The sequence below is a fragment of the Orbicella franksi genome, chromosome 13 (assembly GCF_964199315.1).
Source record: "Orbicella franksi chromosome 13, jaOrbFran1.1, whole genome shotgun sequence".
NCBI classification, from domain to species: domain Eukaryota; kingdom Metazoa; phylum Cnidaria; class Anthozoa; order Scleractinia; family Merulinidae; genus Orbicella; species Orbicella franksi.
The window spans coordinates 3,032,072-3,048,855 of record NC_138157.1 but is presented as its reverse complement, the minus strand read 5'-3'; the positions used below and the strand labels follow the sequence as shown (position 1 = coordinate 3,048,855).

General features: G+C 39.8%; 6 protein-coding genes across 6 annotated transcripts in view; all 6 read left to right on the top strand.

Annotated features, from left to right (window-relative positions):
• The window catches only part of LOC145466391 (uncharacterized), a 343,779-nt gene that overhangs the window by 233,157 nt on the left and 93,838 nt on the right, over positions 1 to 16,784 (top strand). The window lies entirely within an intron of this gene.
• LOC145466048 (transcription factor MafK-like) lies at positions 274 to 1,806 on the top strand. The gene has a single exon (XM_081449826.1). The coding sequence runs from the start codon at positions 862 to 864 to the stop codon at positions 1,414 to 1,416; it is 555 nt and encodes a 184-aa protein (XP_081305952.1). The 5' UTR covers positions 274 to 861; the 3' UTR covers positions 1,417 to 1,806.
• On the top strand, positions 2,944 to 5,763 carry LOC145465469 (transcription factor MafK-like). Its single transcript, XM_081449250.1, has one exon. It carries the CDS (start codon positions 3,197 to 3,199, stop codon positions 3,749 to 3,751), a length of 555 nt encoding a protein of 184 aa, XP_081305376.1. The 5' UTR covers positions 2,944 to 3,196; the 3' UTR covers positions 3,752 to 5,763.
• Positions 9,794 to 11,320, top strand: LOC145465648 (transcription factor MafK-like). The gene has a single exon (XM_081449423.1). It carries the CDS (start codon positions 9,906 to 9,908, stop codon positions 10,455 to 10,457), a length of 552 nt encoding a protein of 183 aa, XP_081305549.1. The 5' UTR covers positions 9,794 to 9,905; the 3' UTR covers positions 10,458 to 11,320.
• On the top strand, positions 12,311 to 13,841 carry LOC145465552 (uncharacterized). The gene has a single exon (XM_081449328.1). The coding sequence runs from the start codon at positions 12,697 to 12,699 to the stop codon at positions 13,282 to 13,284; it is 588 nt and encodes a 195-aa protein (XP_081305454.1). The 5' UTR covers positions 12,311 to 12,696; the 3' UTR covers positions 13,285 to 13,841.
• Positions 13,975 to 15,332, top strand: LOC145465553 (transcription factor MafA-like). The gene has a single exon (XM_081449329.1). The coding sequence runs from the start codon at positions 14,469 to 14,471 to the stop codon at positions 15,051 to 15,053; it is 585 nt and encodes a 194-aa protein (XP_081305455.1). The 5' UTR covers positions 13,975 to 14,468; the 3' UTR covers positions 15,054 to 15,332.

Below are 16,784 nucleotides of genomic sequence, written 5' to 3'. Positions count from 1 at the left end.
TCTGATAATGATAGGTTACCTAACCCGCCTGACTAATATATATAAAAAATATAGAATTACATACTTTATTTGTAACTCCCTGACAGGGCTTTTCAGTCCACATAGAAAATAACAAAGCAAAAAAATAGATTAAATAGAAATAAATAAACATACTATGCAATAAACACCCATTATTAATAATAATAATAACAATTATTATTATTAATAGTATGGGAAGTGGTAGCAATCCGAGACAATGCATGTACATCTAACAATTGTTTGGAGGTAACTCAAGTTTATATTATGTAGTTCTGCACATTGCTTCTTTGGAAGAGTCTATTCAAGACTTGATACAAAGCTCTTTTCACTCTTCTCGTCCATTGACGTTCTGGAAAAGAAAATGTTTCAAGAATAAGAGAGCTTTTAATGCTGAATTTGGCTGTCACCATAGAAACGGTCGGTGAAGGTAAACATTAGTCACTCACCGGTGATCTCGGAAAATGTTCTATAATGACGTTTGAAAGCATCAGAACAAAAGCCGTTGAAACACGTTCGATATGTGATCGATATAACAGAAAAGTAAGGGCTTTCTTTAAATAAACTATTCAAATTAAAGGAACCAACCAGGACAATTTAAGTGATTGCCATATAGCCCTAATGCAAGCTGTTCGATTCTTGGACCGAAACATGAATACTCAGAACTTTAAAGTTCGGGGATTCCCCACAGAATACGCGTTATCAAGAGGGAGTTTAATTGGTTTCACAAAGAAGCTGTGATAAACATATCACAAACGGCTGCTTCCTAGTATTGAATCATCCCTTCGTTTGGTGTTTCTAGCAAAAGTGTTGCAGTTTTTGAATAAATTTTCTTAAGTTTATGATATGGATGAAGACTTCAATAATATGCTCGATTTGTATCGCGATAGTGAAACGACAACTACTCTTTTTGACTCTGTGTGGCCCCAAGAATATATTTTGTCCGCGAACAACAACAAGATGGCCGACAACAACGATGAACGCGACATTCAAGATCTGTTCGATGGTGTAACAAACCCGAAAGATGAAAATACATCTTCGAGTTCATGGGGCGAGGGACTGACTACCAGAGATGTGAAAGAAATAACCGACCGAGATATTGCAAACCTTCCGGTTCAAGAGCTGAATAAACTGCTCCGGAGCGTTCCAAGGGAAGAAGCAGCAAGGATAAGAAAACGACGACGAAACCTGAAAAATCGGGGATACTCCCTAAGCTGTCGGCTTCGAAAACAGCGAGAGCAGGAAGATCTGATCAACGAAAATACCTCATTGAAGAAGAAGATGGAAGACGGAAAATGGAAGCTACTTAACGTGTGGAAAGAAAAGGAGGCTTACAAGAGAAAATATCTGCAATTGCAGAAATGTTTTACTGTACGCAATCTGCAAGTGGAAACTTCATAGTCACTACCTTGTCGTTAGAACTTTGATCAACAAGGCAGCTTTTGAACTTAAGCTGTCCCGTGCGTTGTAAATGTCTGGACTATGTCAACGATATTTCTTGCACTTTAAAATTGCTTTGAAAGAAACTTTGTTCCTGTGCAGGCAAAGTAACCATGAAATACTGGACTGATGAAAAAGAATTCCGCCTGTGTTATAACAGTTAAAAGTTAAAGAAAACCCTATCTACCATGCATATTGTAAATTTGTACAAAAGAATAAATCAGTTAATAATTGTATATATTAACTTTAATTCCATTCCTAGTCGAGGTCAAGCTGAAGTGAAATAGTACTGTACTGTCGATAACAGCGATTATAACTTTAAGAACTGGCGGAATTAGTAAGGCATTTTTCGAAATCCCAACCCCCCCCCCCCCCTCCCCGACAAATCCAGTTTTTAGCTTATAGAAGATTACTGGAATTACTGCGATAGTTTTATCCAAATTGATCGGTTAGAAAAGTCACAGATAAATGCTTACAGGTCAACTGAGCGAGTAAAAAGCTCTTCATCTGAGTGTACTTATTGCTAGCGACGCTTTCTTTGAATTTGATTTTCTTTGATATGCTTGCACAAAAAGAAACTTGAAAAAGCGCTGACTTATTTGCGGGTGCAAGCCTTGGCGAGGTTGACAGTTTGCATTAGCTTGAAAGAATTTGAAGAAAACTGATGTTCAGCTTTTATATTGCAGCAGATTTCTCTTCATGCAGATCATGAATGGACTTTCTACCCACGCGAGAACAAAGAAAACTCTCGCGTGATCAGTACACGCAACGCGCTTCACCAGAGAAAAAGTCTGATTTTCTGATTGAAAACATCCATACTCACGATAGAAAACATCCATACTGCTTCAGATGATGCTCAAGATTTCCGGTCTTTTCAGACTTGTCTCATGAATGTATGTCTGGTATGTAGCTTGTTAAACTTTTAGTTTGCTGGCATCGATACTGAAAATGAATAAATTATCACTCGAAACTGAAAGTAGTGGGCGATTTTTCCGGCTGAGGGATTATAATTGTTGGCATATTTTGGAAACTGAAGACTTCATTTCTCACTCATTATTCAAAACTGTCAGGTGTCCTTGTATGCTGCCACTCATGATCAAGTGACTCGTCGTTCTGCTTCTGTTCACACCACTGGGATGTGGAGGTCAGAGGATAAACGACAGGTGTATTTAATTTACTATACACAGGAGACCTACAATAGATTATCGTTTCTTGCTATATATAGTTTCTTGCTATATATTTGGCGCGATTCACCCGTTCTGTAGAAAACTACTTGAATGGTAAAATCAGGTGATTGTTAGTTTAGGTTCAGGTTAGAAATTATATCGTGCGAGTTATATTTTTGTGCTCGAACAATAGGAGTCTTATAATGTAATGAGCTATATGACGCAATCACGAAGCCTCCGATAAAATATTTCTTTTTTTTTTTCAATCAAGGGATTTATTGTTCAACATTTTTCATCACAAAATAAAACAGGATTCACGATTTAATGTTTCTAAAATTGATTTTACCACTGCTCTAGTTGCTACGTGCTTCACAAAAATCACAAGTTTGCTGAAAAGCAAACTATTTAGGGGATTCCCCGTTTCCGAAGTATGCGAGGCTGAGACCTGTCAAAATGCTGGAATCTGATTGGATGAAGGTTCGTGACCCCCAACGTCGAGCCGAATTATAACCAAAGTCGAAGCGATCTTGTACAGTCATGTGTTTCATTTCGGGTTGAGTTGCCAGTTAGCCAAGATGGATTACGAAGAACTCTTCCCTGATATTTCGCCCATGGACGAAATTTTGGAAAGGGATTTTACCAGCAACGTTTGCAGTTCCAACTGGTCGCAGAGCCATAGTTTGGGAGACCTTGTCAGCGATGATATGGAGAATTTATTTTTGCAAACGAGACTGAATCTAGACGGGTTCGACTCTGCGTCCACCATTAACAGCGAGCCTTCAAGTCCGCAGAATTTTCAAGACTACAGCGAACTTTTAACTGACGATGATCTAATGAAGTTGTCAATACGAGATCTCAACCGACGGCTGAAAAAACTACCCAAAGCTGAGGCTCACAAGATCAGAAAGCGAAGAAGGAGTTTGAAAAACCGAGGCTATGCCACGAGTTGTCGACAGAGGCGAACAGCATTAAAGGAAAGCCTCGAAATACAAAACCAACGCTTGAAAGCACAACTGCGCGAGGCAAAAGAAAGCCTTTGCACTGCAGTCAAGGACAGAGACATGTACAAGACGAAATTTGAACAACTAAACAAGGTTTTTAGTGCGTACACGCAAACAGCATCATCCTGAGGAAACAATATTTGAAACTGTGAATGTTAAACTTCACTCAGTTGATTTGGGTTGATGCAGGCTGAAAGACTGAGCATGAATGGCCAAGCTCCAGCTAGCAAAGTGGCAGTGAATTCAAATGTTACTCAGAGGCCAGAATGACTGTTCATTTATAATTTCACTGTTCAGGTAATTGAAAACGATTTGCCCTTTTACACTACAATTATACACATTTGAGTCTTGTATTTCATGACCGAGGGAGGTAAATACCTTGATCATGGTCGCCTTGTATATGTATGTACAACTTGCATATATTCTTCACATAATTAAGTTGTTTACGCCAGCCGAAACTCGCTGTGTAGTTTACAATAGTCAAGAACAGAGACATGTGTAAGAAATGTTTTCAATTTGTCAATCCAGATTTCTGTATAAATCTGTATCGATCGGCACAGTCCATCTTAGCCAGTCGTGGAATTATTTTTCTGTAAAATATTTTCTACAGCGCCAGGAGAGTGTTCCCAATTTCCCTGAGTCAGTTACATGAAGTCCTGCGACATAATAATCGATGTTTTTCTGCATTCATGTAATCGATGGTTTTCACGAAAATGTTATTTATAGGTTTTGTCTCTGTCAAAGTGAGTTTATATGCAGGGCAACTCGACTGTCAAAGTTATTTAAATTAATTGTTATTACATCTATGAGCAAAATTGTACAAAATATCACGCCAAAGAAATAGAAATATGTGTATTGAAATTACAATCTGGAAAAATAAATATAAACGTGTCGTTAGAATGTTGGAAAATTGTGTGGGTGTGTTTTGGGACTTTGCGAATGCACATTGCATTATGTCATGGTCACTCACGACTATATCCGTTTCATTGAGTATTGTGTTGTTCATCGATCCAGTAGATTTGTGGTGTTTTAACACTGACATAACCTAGAATGTGGTAGTACTTAGCAAAAATCTCGTCGATGTAAACGGCAGTTAGGACTTTTGTGATGGAAGATGACATGCACTGCAGATTTTAACAAATCGTGGACCCCCCAATCTGGACCCCTAATTGGACCCCCTTTTGGACCCCTTCTGGACCCCTCCTGGACCCCTCCTGGACCCTTTCTGGACCCCCTTCTGGACCCCCTTCTGGAGCCCCTTCCCTACCCCCATTTGCACCCCCATTTGGACCCCCATCTGGACCCCCATCTGGACCCCTATCTGGACCCCCTATTTTTTCTTCCAGAAAATACGGGCTCCTGATTTAAGTGATTTAACTTAGAACATAACAGGATGAAGTCTATTTAATCAGTGAGCAAAATGTGAAGAAATTAATGATTTCACGTAGCATTGTGTCTAGAATAATATAATGGCTGCGGTTGCACTATGAGAGGTAACTGGGTTATTTCTAATTAAGCAATTACGATTAACCGGGTTACCGAAAGATCGTGAGTGGCCGCTATTTTCGGCCCTTCATTGAACTTAAACCGGGTTAACGGTTACCATGGAAATCAATTAAAGAACAATAGATTTTTTAACCGACTGAGGTTAATTTTTAACTACCTTTCTGCGTGGTCTAACCCAGGGTAGTGGTCTCTTATCAGTGCCGTGCATTGGCTTTTTCGTGAAATGTGTCAGTCATCATCGTCTGTATGTGAGATGTTGCTTACTGTGGCACAAACAAGTGCATTATCTTCTACTGGCCATGGCAAGTGGCAACAACAGTTTGAAACGGTTGTATTACCAGAACGGATTTCTAGTTTTTTCCTAATATGTGTCGGCTATACCGTATCAGTCAAGTTTGCAAGGAACCTTCACACCTGAACCATGGCCTGAACAAGAAGCGCTCATTTACCTTATAAGGAGAAATTTTAATCGACTTCCGCAAAGAACACAAGAGTACGTCAAAGGGAAGGGGCAGTTCGTTAAAATGGCAAGAAACGCAGATGAATGAATGAATTCGTAAACAATGTTAAGTGAAGTGCATTTTCGGCAAACGTAACAGCTGTAGACCGAGAGCGTGTCCCAATTCCTAGATGCCATAATCCACGCTTCTCTATCGATAAAGACGATCAGAAGAGAGTGTTTCTTTTTGTCATAAATGAAAGAATATGCAAAGTTCTTAGCCGGAAAGGACTCGATGTTTATTCCGAGGTGCTCTCTATAAAAGCCACGGTATTAAAGTCATGCATGGTAAGATTCCTGGTGATTTCTCAAACCATCGCTGATTTTCCAGATACAGTCAAATTCGAGGACGATTCATTCGACGGCGATGGAAAACACTCTGAAGTCTACAGAAAATCAACATCGTGTTTGAAAGAACAACTGCCTTGGAAATTCGTGTATAGTACGCATGAGAAGGAAGACAGACGGCCTTAGCCGTAAATGTAAAGAAACTGAAGGACACAAAAACAAAGAAAAAGAATCAAAAAAATAAGAGACCATAGTTCTCAACGTCTGTCGTTTTGTTGGTTTATCCATGTCATGACGTCAATAATTGAGTTCACACACTTCATAACCAAATTCAATGTAGCCCCTTATTAAATATAACCCCGTTGTTTCGTCATAACCAAGCTTTAACCGAGTTAAGTTCTTTGGGAACTTTAACCAGGTTTCTAAAAAATAAACTCTGTTAACTCCGGCTACAGCCATCATATTATTCACAACGCTACGTGAATTCATTGTTTCTTCACATTTTGCTCCCGGATTAAATATACTTCATCGTGTTATGTTCTAAGTTGAATTATTTAAATCAGGAGCCCGTGTTTTCGGGAAGAAAAAATAGGGGGTCCAGATAGGGGTCCAGATGGGGGTCCAAATGGGGGTCCAGAAGGGTTCCAGATGGGGTCCAGATGGTGTCCAAAAGGGGGTCCAGTAGGAAGTCCAGATTGAGGGGGCCACGTTTTGTACCGACCCGATTTTAACTTTAATAGTGAGTGTGCCTCGTTCGTAAATCCTTAAAAGGCGATAGAAAGCCTGCGAAGCGATTTTCACAGGCTTCACTAATGTCTTCCGGAAGGAATCACGGTGGAATAGTTCTTATAATGACCTCAAAGAGAGTGTGCACTATCTTCGGTAGAGTGCCAGTGGCACTAAAAGCTGGAGGCACGCCACTCCTTACAGCGACTCACACGAGGTTTTCGTGGAACTCGACCTCATTTCGTCGAATTAATATTCATGAGTGCCACTCAGTGAAGTAAAGCATATACGAAAATGCCAGATACACGAAAATCGGATTTTCGTGCAATTGAAGTAACTTTTTTAAAACCATGATCACTGAACTTTGGTTTTGATTTTTATCATCTAATAGTGGTTGGTAATCGAGCGTGACAGCCGCGATCAGTCTGAAGTCGAGCGTGATGTTCAGCACCCAAATACACAAAGTCGCGTCAGTTTTTGTTTATCCGCTCCAAGATTTACATATAAATGTCGAAGTCACAAATGACAAGACTGACAACGAATTATGAGCTATAGCATCTACAGTTTAAGTTAGCAGGCAAACATGCACTTGTTTATAAGAAAAGTATCGATAATGTAGGATTTAAAAAGGGCTAGTTAGTCACCGTATTACTCCGTACTGAATAAGAGACTATTATCATAGTCTTGGTACTGAATATAGTAAACTCTGGCAACACATTATGTATTCTTTGCAGGGCAGTAGCTACATTGTAGTTACAGGCGAACCGAGGCACTTACCATAAGGAGCTATGCATTAAAAAACAACTACATCCATATAAAAGAAGTGTGTGTGTGTGTGTGTGTGTGTGTGTGTGTGTGTGTGTGTGTTTTTTCTGATATTGCCTAGGTACGAATTTTAGTCTGGCTACGGCCTTGCTTTGCGAACCATTTTGGAAGCACACAAGATTATATTCATCAGAAGGAGCCTTTAATTATACACATTTCGACGAGGCTGTTTCTACATGTATGAAGAAACAGTGCTTCCTCCCATCGACAAAATACTGTCATATCTGTTGTGATAAATATTATCACAAGTTGTTGAACCAAATCATGTGATATGTCTGTCACGCAGTGCTGTTTTGAAATTGAAATTGATCAGCGGATTAATCATGGTTTGGCCTGTAGTCTCAAGCTTTGTCGTAGCCAAGTAGTAAATATTGAACGAGACATCTCCAAACTAGCCTCACTAAATAAAAATATATGCGGCATTGAACCGCAGCAGTACACCTGATCTTTTAAATACACAGTCTTTTATATTTAGGCAAGAGCCGCTGCCGTTTTGTTGGCTTGCCAGAAAGTGGCCAGGTGCGTGACTCGCTGAAACGTAAATTATCTTTACAAACTGTAATAAATTACTTTTAAAGTAAGTTTGGAGAATTTGGTGGTGCAAAATTCCCCAAACTGAAAATATTTACTTGTCGTAAACAGTGTCAAAAAAATGAGTACGTCGTCACGTGACCGTTTCGCGTAGAGGGAAAGCATAGGTACTTTCACTTTTCGTATTTTCGATGTGCCGAGACCGGAAAATCCTTACGTGGCAAAAACGAAACAAGGAAATTCAGTTTTTCTCTGGAAACAACGAACAAAAAAGTTTTAATTTGTTCCGGAAAGTCGAATTTTCTCGTTCGCATTCCAGCAGAGTAATAAATAGGCTGGAATTATTATGAAACCTGACAAAGTTCTTTGTTTATGTTTATCGTTGGCATTTTTTTTTTTGGGGGGGGGGGCGTGTACAAAACAAAAACAAAGTATACATATGTATTTATATTATTTTTACTTTCGCTTGTGTAATAGTGCATGGTGTATGAGTATGTAATGCATAGTGTATGAGCACAAAACAAAAGACGGTCTACAACACAGTTACAGTCAGGGACCTCCCACTCTTTGTTTTCTTCTAGGCCTAGAATGCATGTAAGTTTCCAAGCTATCGAAATTAACCGCATAGAGAATTCCACTTGGCCAATTTTGACTTTATATCCGTTTCGACACATTTAGGCCTAACAACACACTCCATAAGCATACGGGAAATGTGCAAACACGTAAGCAACAATGTTTTACAGCTGACTGAGTTTATCGGGCCAGTGGAAACACTAGTCGTGTTGTTTTCCCGCGTTGAAAAGGTCTCGTTTATTTTGACATGTGTAATCCTACAGGGAAAAATCCCGGAAATTATCGTATCTGCCTAAAAACCTGCCGAACCGTAAACTTTACTAAGAAGCAAGCCGTTTGACATGCAGTCACTCCCACACCCGAATCCTCGACTGTTGCCGGTGGTATCATACTGAAGCGATGAATTAAATAGCAGCCTCACATTTGTCTCTGTCTCAGTCCTTTTCTGTCTTAGGTTAGCTGAGTGATTTCCCCTGTCACCCATCTTCAAACATTCCCACGAAAATTGTTCTTACTTCTTCCTTCTTCCTTCGCGTCGATAAACAAGAAGCAATCTCTAAGGTTTTACAAGAATAATAAACCAAGCTACTTCGTATCCCCGGAGATTGGGGGTGGGGGGGGGGGGGGGGAGGAGCCGAAAAAAATCAGTGTCATTTAATGTGTAGGTTTAGAATTGTTACCTCTAAGAGGGGGATTTATTAATAGTATGGTAAGTGGTAGCTATCCAGACAATTCATGTACGTCTAACAGTTGTTTGGAGGTAGCTCAAGTTTGTATTATGTAGTTTTGGAATATTGTAGTCAAAACTTGATACAAAGCTCTTTTCACTCCAGGACGTCCATTGACATCCTGGAAATTAAGCATGCTTCAAGAATAAGAGAGCTTTTAATGCTTAATTTGGCTATCACCATACAAACGGTCGGTGCAGGCAAACATTAGTCAATCACCGATGACCTCGGAAAATGTTCTATAATGATGTTTTAAAGCATCGGAACAAAATTCGATGGAACACGTTTGACACGTGATCAATATAGAGAAAAGCAGGGGCTTTCTTTAAATAAAGTATTTAAATTAAAGGACCCAACCGGGACAATTTAAGTGATTGCCATGCAGCCCTAATGGCAGCCGTTCGATTCTTAGAAACATGAATACTTGAAACTTTTGAGGTCGGGGATTCCCCACAGAATACGTTATCAGAAGGTATTTGATTGGTTTGAGCCGGAAAGAAGCTATGATAAACACATAATTATATTTCCCAGTATGGATTCATCCCTTCGTTTGGTGTTTCTGACAAAAGTACTGCAGTTTTTGAATAAATTTTCCTAAGTTTATAAAATGGATGTAGATTGCAATAATATGCTCGATTTTTTTCTCGCAACTAAAACGACAACTACTCTTTTTGACTCTGTGTGGCCCCAAGAGTGTATTTTGCCCGCGAACAACAAGATGGCCGACGACAACGATGAACGCGACATTCAAGATTTGTTCGATGGTATGACAAACCCGAAAGATGACAATGCATCTTTGAGGTCATGGGGTGAAGGACCGAGTACCAGAAATGTGAAAGAAATAACCGACCAAGAAATAGCAAACCTCCCGATTCAAGAGCTAAATAAACTTCTTCGGAACGTTCCGTGGGAAGAAGCTGCAAGGATAAGAAAACGACGACGAAACTTGAAAAATCGAGGTTACTCCCTGAGCTGTCGCCTTCGAAAACAGCGAGAGCAGGAAGATCTGATCAACGAAAATACCTCATTGAAAAAGCAGGTGGAAGATGGAAAATGGAAATTACTTAAAACGTGTAAGGAAAAGGAGGCTTACAAGAGAAAATATCTGCAGTTGCAGAAATGTTTTGTTGCGCCCAATCGGGGAGTGGAAACGCCATAGTCACTACCTAGTCGTTAGCACTTTGATCAACAAGGCAGCTTTTGAACTTAAGTTGTTCCGTACGTTGTGGACGATATGTTTTGGACTTAATTGCTTGGAATAAACTGTGCTCCTGTTCAGGGAAAGTAACCTTTGACCTCTGGTCGGATGAAAACGAATGCCTGTGATATAAGTGAAGAAAACACTATCTTTCATATTGTAAATTTCTGCAACGGTAAAATTCACCAATAATTGTGCATATGTACCTTAATTCCAGTTTTACCAGTTAGCTTCATGTACTTTAATAATCGAGGACAGGCTGAAATGAAACAGTACGCACTCGCAATAAAAGAGATTATAGCTTTAAGAACTAGTGCAATTAGCAAGGCATTATTCAAACATCCTAAACCCTACAAACGACACCATGACCCAGAATTTCACCGGGGAAATGGTAACAGAAGATTACTGGAAATACTGAAAAGTTACAGAAAATGCTTACAGATCAACTGAGCGAGTAACAAGCTCGTCATTTAACGCCTGATTGCCATGACGCTCTCTGTGAATTTGATTTCTTTGATATGCTTGCTCAAAATGAAACTTGAAAAAAACTCTGCCTTATTTGCAGGCGCAAAACTTGGCGAGGACAGTATATAATGCATTAGCTTGGAAGAATTTCAAGAAAACTGATGTTCAGCTCTTATAGTGCCTTTAAGATTGCAACGGATTTCTCTTCATGCAGATAATGTATGGACCCTCTACCCGCGCGAGACCAAAGAAAACTCTCGCGTGATCAGGTACACGCAACTGGCGTGTGGCACACGCCTTGCGCTTCACCAGAGAAAGGGTGATTTTCTGATTACAAATTTCTCGAATACACGGTAGAAAACATCCATACTGCTTCAGATGATGCTCAATATTTCCGGTCGTTTCAGACTTGTCTCATGAACGTATATCTGGTATGTAGCTTGTTTTAGTTTTGCTGACATCGAAACTGAAAATGAATAAATTATCACTCGAAACTGAAAGTAATGGGCGATTTTTTCGGCTGAGGGATTATAATAGTTGGCATATTTTAGAAACTGAAGGCTTCATCAGTCACTCATTGTTCAAAACTGTCAGGTGTCCTTGTATGCAGCCACTCATGATCAAGTGACTAGTGTTTCTGCTTCTGTTCACACCACTGGGATGTGGAGGTCGGAGGGTAAACGACGGGTGTATTTACTATATACAGGAGACCTATCGTTTCTTGCTCTATATAGTTGCCGTGTTTTAGGGGAGTGGTGGTGAGGAGGAAATCAGAATAAGAGAAAGGAAGGGGGGCTAAGACAAGACTATCTTGGAGTAGTTTAGAGGGGAGGGGGTAAGGGCGAAAGAGAAAAGTTATAGAATAATGGTGAAATGGACGAAGGGAGCAAAGGGGAAATGGAGAAAGCCAGGAGTAAGGAGAAATAGAAAGGCATCGCGCCAAAGAACCTTGCGCGGACATTCGTTTCCTACTCAACATTGCAAATGGTGGTATTTCAAATGGGAGATTTTCAAAACGGTTACCATTATTTTGAGGTAAGTTAAATTGCTGTATTTCCAGTTCGAATTCACATCTTCATATCTTGCTACATCGAAGTGCAAGTCGATCGACCTAATCGTTCTATTTGAAACTACAGTACAGATCCACCTGCGATTGAATGAAAAGAGAGCTTTAAATTTCGATCGAATTTATCTATTGCCTCAAAAAAGCAAACAATTGATGGTAAAGTGATCAAAATATAATATAAAATCACGATGAAAGCATTGTTTTGCCACTCTTTCGCAAGAATGTTTAACAGTATTGACGTTTTAACCGGAAAAAAAATAATGTTGTGTATGTGACTTTATACGATTGGCATGGAGCAAAATTTTCGAATTTTTGGTTAGCACGAACAAATCAAGTTCTCTTGGAGAAATTGTTATTGAAATTAAACACAGAACCAGGATTCTTTTGTTCCGGTCCAGTGCGTCGCGCGGGCTCTGGGGACGAGAATATATTTTAAGAGTGAAATCATGCGCACAACTTGGCCTAAATTCTTGGAAAACACGTGGCTTCTTGGAACTTTAAAACAGGGGATTCCCCACGTCATACGTTATCGTAACGAGTGCTGATTGGTTTAAATGTGGTACTGATATGAACAGAGACTCGTGAGAAGTTGCTAAAGAACAGATTTTGTTTACTGCAAAAGTGGTGCCCATTTTAACAAACTTAAACATTTGGCCTTCACCTGATAACATGGAGGAAGATTACAGCAACATGCCTGATTTGTTTCTCGCCAGTGAAGCGACAATCGCTATTTTTGATTCTCCGTGGAGCGAAGAATTCGATTTGTCCGTAAACATGGCCGCCGTCGACGAAGGCCACGACATCCAAGATCTGTTCAACGGTGAAACAAACCTGGAAGGCGATCAGGACGATGACAATAGGTCTGTAGAGTCCTGGGATGGAGGACCAAGCACTCCGGATGCCAAGGCCGTGATCACGGACGAAGAAGTAGCTAACCTTCCGGTTCAAGAGCTGAACAAACTTCTTCGGAACGTTCCATGGGAAGAAGCTGCAAGGATAAGAAAACGACGACGAAACCTGAAAAATCGGGGATATTCACTGAGCTGTCGGCTTCGAAAACAGCGAGAGCAGGAAGATCTGATCAACGAAAATACCTCATTGAGGAAGAAGCTGGAAGATGGAAAATGGAAATTACTTAAAGTGTGGAAGGAAAAGGAGGTATACAAAAGAAATTATTTGCAGTTGCAGAAGTATTTTACTGAACACAAGCAAGGAATGGAATCTTTGGAGTCACTACCTTGTCGTTTAACATCGTGAAAAGGCCCTGGGAGCGAGGTTGATTGTCGTTAGAAGTTTCTGTTGACTATACTTCGTCACAAAGTTTAGCTTGCAGACTTTGAACTTTTAACAGTACATCTGTCATACTCGACAGCCACTTTGATTATGTAAACAAGTATATTTCAGACTTTGGCCTACTGGAAGAGACCTTTTCCTGTTTGGGTGGCCATTGGTGGACATGAGTTTCATGTCTTCAAGTAAAACTATATTTATTGTTGTCGGTTTTTTATCAAAGCATAATTGTACATATTAAGCAGTAGCTTGCTATGTTCAGTAGTCCACGCTGAATTAAACCAAGGCAATCCCTCAAATACATTAGAATACAGTTTTAGTAAGTGGTGGAGTTAATCTTAAAATCCTATAAACAACGAGCGCAGCAAAAAAGCATGCCCCCACCCCTCCCCCTAGCACTCGACCGATAACCAGCTACAAATAGGTCCCTCCATTCTTGTACTAAAATTACACCGATTGCATGAGCAGTATCAGAGTCACGATAAATCGATAGAATTCCTGAAATTACTCATCAATAGTGACGAAAAGTCCTCGTTTCTTTAAACTTATGTAATCGTAGAAGCGAGAAATCCCAGAAATTATCGTATCTGCCTGAAGAGCTGCCGAAGAATAAAGAGTTTATTTAAGACTTGAAATAAAGCCCTCTTCACTCCTCTGGTCCATCACGTCCAGGGAAAGAAACATGTTTCGAGAATACAAGAGCCAGTTTAAGGAGGAATGTGGCTATCACAATGGAAACGGTCGATCAACTTAAACATTAGTTCCTCACCGGTTATCTGGAAAATTTTCGATGAGATAGTTTCAGTAGCATCAAAACAAAATTCGTTGGAACACGTTCGCTATGTGATAAAAAAAGAAAACTAGGGGCTTTTCTTTAAATAAACGTACTATTTAAAGGAAAGGGACCAATTTTAGTGATTGCTACGCAGCTCTAATTGCAGCCGTTCGATGTCGATTCTTGGAAACGACGTGAATTCTTGGAACTTTTAAGATCGGGGATTCCCCACATCATTTGTTATCAAGAAGATGTTTGATTGGTTTGAGAAGACGGTGCGAGAATCATATAACGCCTGCTTCCTAGAGTATTGAGTCATCGCTTCGTTTAGTCCACTAGCAAAAGTACTGCAGGTTTTTTGTCTTACGTTTGCAATATGGATGAAGATTGCAATAATATGCTCGATTTATATCTGGCAAATAGAACGACAACTACTCTTCTTGAATCTGTGTGGCCCGAAGAATATATTTTGTCGACGAGCAACAACAAGATGGCCGACGACAACGTCGAACGCGACATACAAGATCTGTTCGATGGTGTAACAAACCCAGAGGTTGATCAGGATGATGACAATGCATCTTCGAGGTCATGGGGCGTGGGACCGAGTACCAGAGGCGTGAAAGAAATAACCGACCAAGAAATAGCAAACCTCCCGGTTCAAGAGCTGAATAAACTGCTCCGAAACGTTCCACGAGAAGAAGCTGCAAGGATAAGGAAACGACGACGAAATCTGAAAAATCGAGGATACTCCCTGAGCTGTCGACTTCGAAAACAGCGAGAGCAGGAAGATCTGATAAACAGAAATACGTCATTGAAAAAGCAGGTGGAAGACGGAAAATGGAAATTACTTAAAGTGTGGAAAGAAAAGGAGGCTTACAAGAGGAAATATCTGCAGTTGCAGAAATATTTTATTGTTCTCAACCAGGAAGTAAAAACTTCAGAGTCACTACCTAGTCGTTAGAACTTTGATCAAAAAGGCAGCTGTTGAAATAAAGCTGTCCCGTGCGTTGTGATTGTTTGGACTATATATCTCAACGATATTTCTTGCACTTTAAAATCGCTTTGAAATAAAGTTTGCTCCTGTTCATGAAATACTGGACCGATGAAAAAGAATGCCGCTTTTGTTATAACAGTTATAAGTTAAAGAAAACCCTATCTACCATGCATATTGTAAATTTCTACAAAAAAAAGTATAATTCACTGATAACTTTACATATTAATTAACTCTGGTTCCGTTTTTAGCAGTTAGCTTAATGTATTTAATAGTCGAGGTCTGGCTGAGATCAAACAGCACGTACTGCAAATAAAAGAAATTATAGCTTAAAGAACTGGTGGAATTAGTAAGGCATTATTCAAACCTCCTAAATCCTTCAAACGACACTATGGCCCACTATTCGAGCTGGGTAATGGTGACGGAAGAGTAATGGAATTACTGCGATAGTTTTATCGGAATTGATCGGTAAGAAAAGTCACAGAAAATGCTTACAGGTTACGTGAGCGAGTAACAAGCTCTTCATCTGAGTACTTATTGCTGGGACGCTTTCTTTTAATTTCATTTTCTTTGATATGGTTGCTCAAAAAAAAAAAAAAAAAAAAAAAAAAACTAGAAAAAATGCTGAGTTGTTTGCACGCCAAAGCCTTGGAGAGGTCGACAGCATGCAATAACTAGCAATAATTTCAAGAAAACTGATGTTTAGCTGTTGGTGCCTTATGCTGCGGCAGATTCCTTTGCATGTAGATCATAAATGGACTCTCTACCCGCGCGAGACCAAAGAAACACATCGCGTGATCAGGTACACGCAACTCGCGCGTTGCACAAGCCTTGCGCTTCACCAGAGAAAAGTTGATGTTCTGATTGTATCATCCAAAATCATCCAACAGTGATTCTGACATGATTTTCACCCCTTACGGTCGTGTAGCTTGATTTCGTTTTGCTGACTCGAAACTGAAAATGAAAAAATAATCACTCGAAGCAGAAAGTAATGGGCGATTGTTCTGCTGAGGAATTATAATTGTTGGCATATTTTGGAAATTAAAGGCTTTATTTGCCACTCATTGTTCATAACTGTCAGATGTTTTATTATGCTGCCACTCATGATCTAGTGACTACTGAAGCTGCTCGTGTTTCTGCTCCTGTTCTTACCGCTAAGATGTGGAGGTCGGAGAATAAATGACAGGTGTATTGACTATATTTGGTTGTGGTGGTTCAGAAGAGTGGTGGTGGGGAGGAAATCAGGATACGAGACAGGGGGTGGAGTAAGATAAGAGTATCTAGAAGTACTTTAGAAGGGGAGGGGGTAAACGACAAAGAAAAAAATTATGGAAGAATGGTGAAATGGGCGACGGGAGCAAAGGGGAAATGGAGAAAGCCAGGAGTAATGAGAAATAGAAATACATCATGCCAAAGAACCAACATTGCAAGTGGTGGTATCTCAAATGAGATACAACGGATACAACTATTTAGAGGTAAGTTAAATTGCTGTGTTTCCAGTTTGAATTCATATCTTCAGATCATGCTGCATCTAAGCGCAAGTCCATTCTTAATCATTTTATTTGAAACTAAAGTACAGGTCGACCTGAGATTGAAGAGAAAGTGAGCTCTAACTACCGCACGAATTTCTCTATTGCTGTAAAACAAGCAAAACATTGATCGATGGTAAACCGATCAAAATGTAATACAAAATCACGATAA

Coding starts and splice junctions, on each gene's coding strand:
- LOC145466048 (XM_081449826.1), top strand. CDS start 862: ATGGATGAAGACTTCAATAATATGCTCGATTTGTATCGCGATAGTGAA.
- LOC145465469 (XM_081449250.1), top strand. CDS start 3,197: ATGGATTACGAAGAACTCTTCCCTGATATTTCGCCCATGGACGAAATT.
- LOC145465648 (XM_081449423.1), top strand. CDS start 9,906: ATGGATGTAGATTGCAATAATATGCTCGATTTTTTTCTCGCAACTAAA.
- LOC145465552 (XM_081449328.1), top strand. CDS start 12,697: ATGGAGGAAGATTACAGCAACATGCCTGATTTGTTTCTCGCCAGTGAA.
- LOC145465553 (XM_081449329.1), top strand. CDS start 14,469: ATGGATGAAGATTGCAATAATATGCTCGATTTATATCTGGCAAATAGA.